This window comes from Lucilia cuprina, chromosome 4, assembly GCF_022045245.1.
Source record: "Lucilia cuprina isolate Lc7/37 chromosome 4, ASM2204524v1, whole genome shotgun sequence".
Classification (NCBI taxonomy): Eukaryota; Metazoa; Arthropoda; class Insecta; order Diptera; family Calliphoridae; genus Lucilia; species Lucilia cuprina.
The window spans coordinates 13,358,182-13,359,348 of NC_060952.1; the positions used below are offsets into that span (position 1 = coordinate 13,358,182).

Here is a 1,167-nt window from a genome sequence, read left to right on the forward strand (position 1 = left end):
CAAAAGAAAATCTATTAAAATACACCTATTTTCTATAGCATACATCCAACGTTATTTAATGTGTATCAAAGGAATTGCTTTCAATGTTGTATTCCATCCTTGTTTAAGATTTATTATATTTTTTTAATCACACCACTAACAGACAGACAAAAGAAAATAAAAGGGAAACAATGTAATTGTGGTTTATATTCGTCAATGCCGAAACTTTTTAAGTCCTACTCTCATCATAATATGTGTTCTAAACTATATGAGAATTTTAGAAATCAGGTCTACACATGCACATGTGAATTCTTATTAAGTCTTTATCAATCGCTCAATTAAATTATTTTTAGATTATTACTTAGTCAATTATTTGATCAATAATAAAACGATATTTAAAGCAATTTATAGATAGAATTTTTATAGATAGAATTTTTTTATATATAAATTAATTATTAATTTATTACATATATTGTTATTTAAATTAGCTTTTACAACTTTATCTCCCAAAACGTAAATTTAGTCCTTTAAGTTTAAAGGATTTTATGTAAAATCACCTTTACAGAGCTTTACTTTTTATTTAAAAAAGCTTATAATAAAATTACCTGTATTTCGTTTCTTTATTGCAGATAAATACGTTAAAAGACCACCACGAAAAGCGTACGGACGTCTCAGTGTCGATTCAGATGATGCATCATCTGCCAAACATAAAATCGATGATCCTTTTGATGATATTGATAACTATGCCATGATTTCATCAGCTACGGCAAACGGCAATAGCAACAATTCAAATAAAAATACAACAGAACAACTGCACAACGGGTGTCAACAACATCATCATCACAATCACATACATACAAGCGATGGAGACAGTGGTGGTGGTGAGGGTGAGGTAGGCAACAGATGTAGTGGCAGTGGTCTAAGTGGGGATGACAGTGGTTGTAGTGGGCTGAATTGTTGTAATAGTGATTTAAATAATTCATGTATCGATGATGGTGGCCACTGCACAGCAGCCAATTGTCAAGGAAATTATGCCGATAGTAATTTATGTCAATACAATATTTGCGGTGGTGGTAGTGGTGGAACAACAACGACGACGTTGGTGACGAGTAATGGTGGTTTAAAAGGAAATTCCACTACAACCCATCTGTATTGTAACAAAGAGGTGAACGAAAACACAATAAACCG

At 31.9% G+C, this 1,167-nt stretch overlaps 1 protein-coding gene across 1 annotated transcript in view; it reads left to right on the plus strand.

Moving 5' to 3' along the window:
• LOC111681596 overlaps nucleotides 1-1,162 on the plus strand; it is a gene marked incomplete at its 3' end in the record, with an annotated part of 1,561 nt that extends 399 nt beyond the window's left edge. Inside the window, exon 2 of the mRNA XM_046950237.1 lies at nucleotides 609-1,162. Within this exon, the coding sequence (XP_046806193.1) occupies nucleotides 609-1,162 (554 nt within the window). The remainder of the gene's footprint in view (nucleotides 1-608) is intronic.
• Between the last annotated feature and the right edge of the window lie 5 nt (nucleotides 1,163-1,167).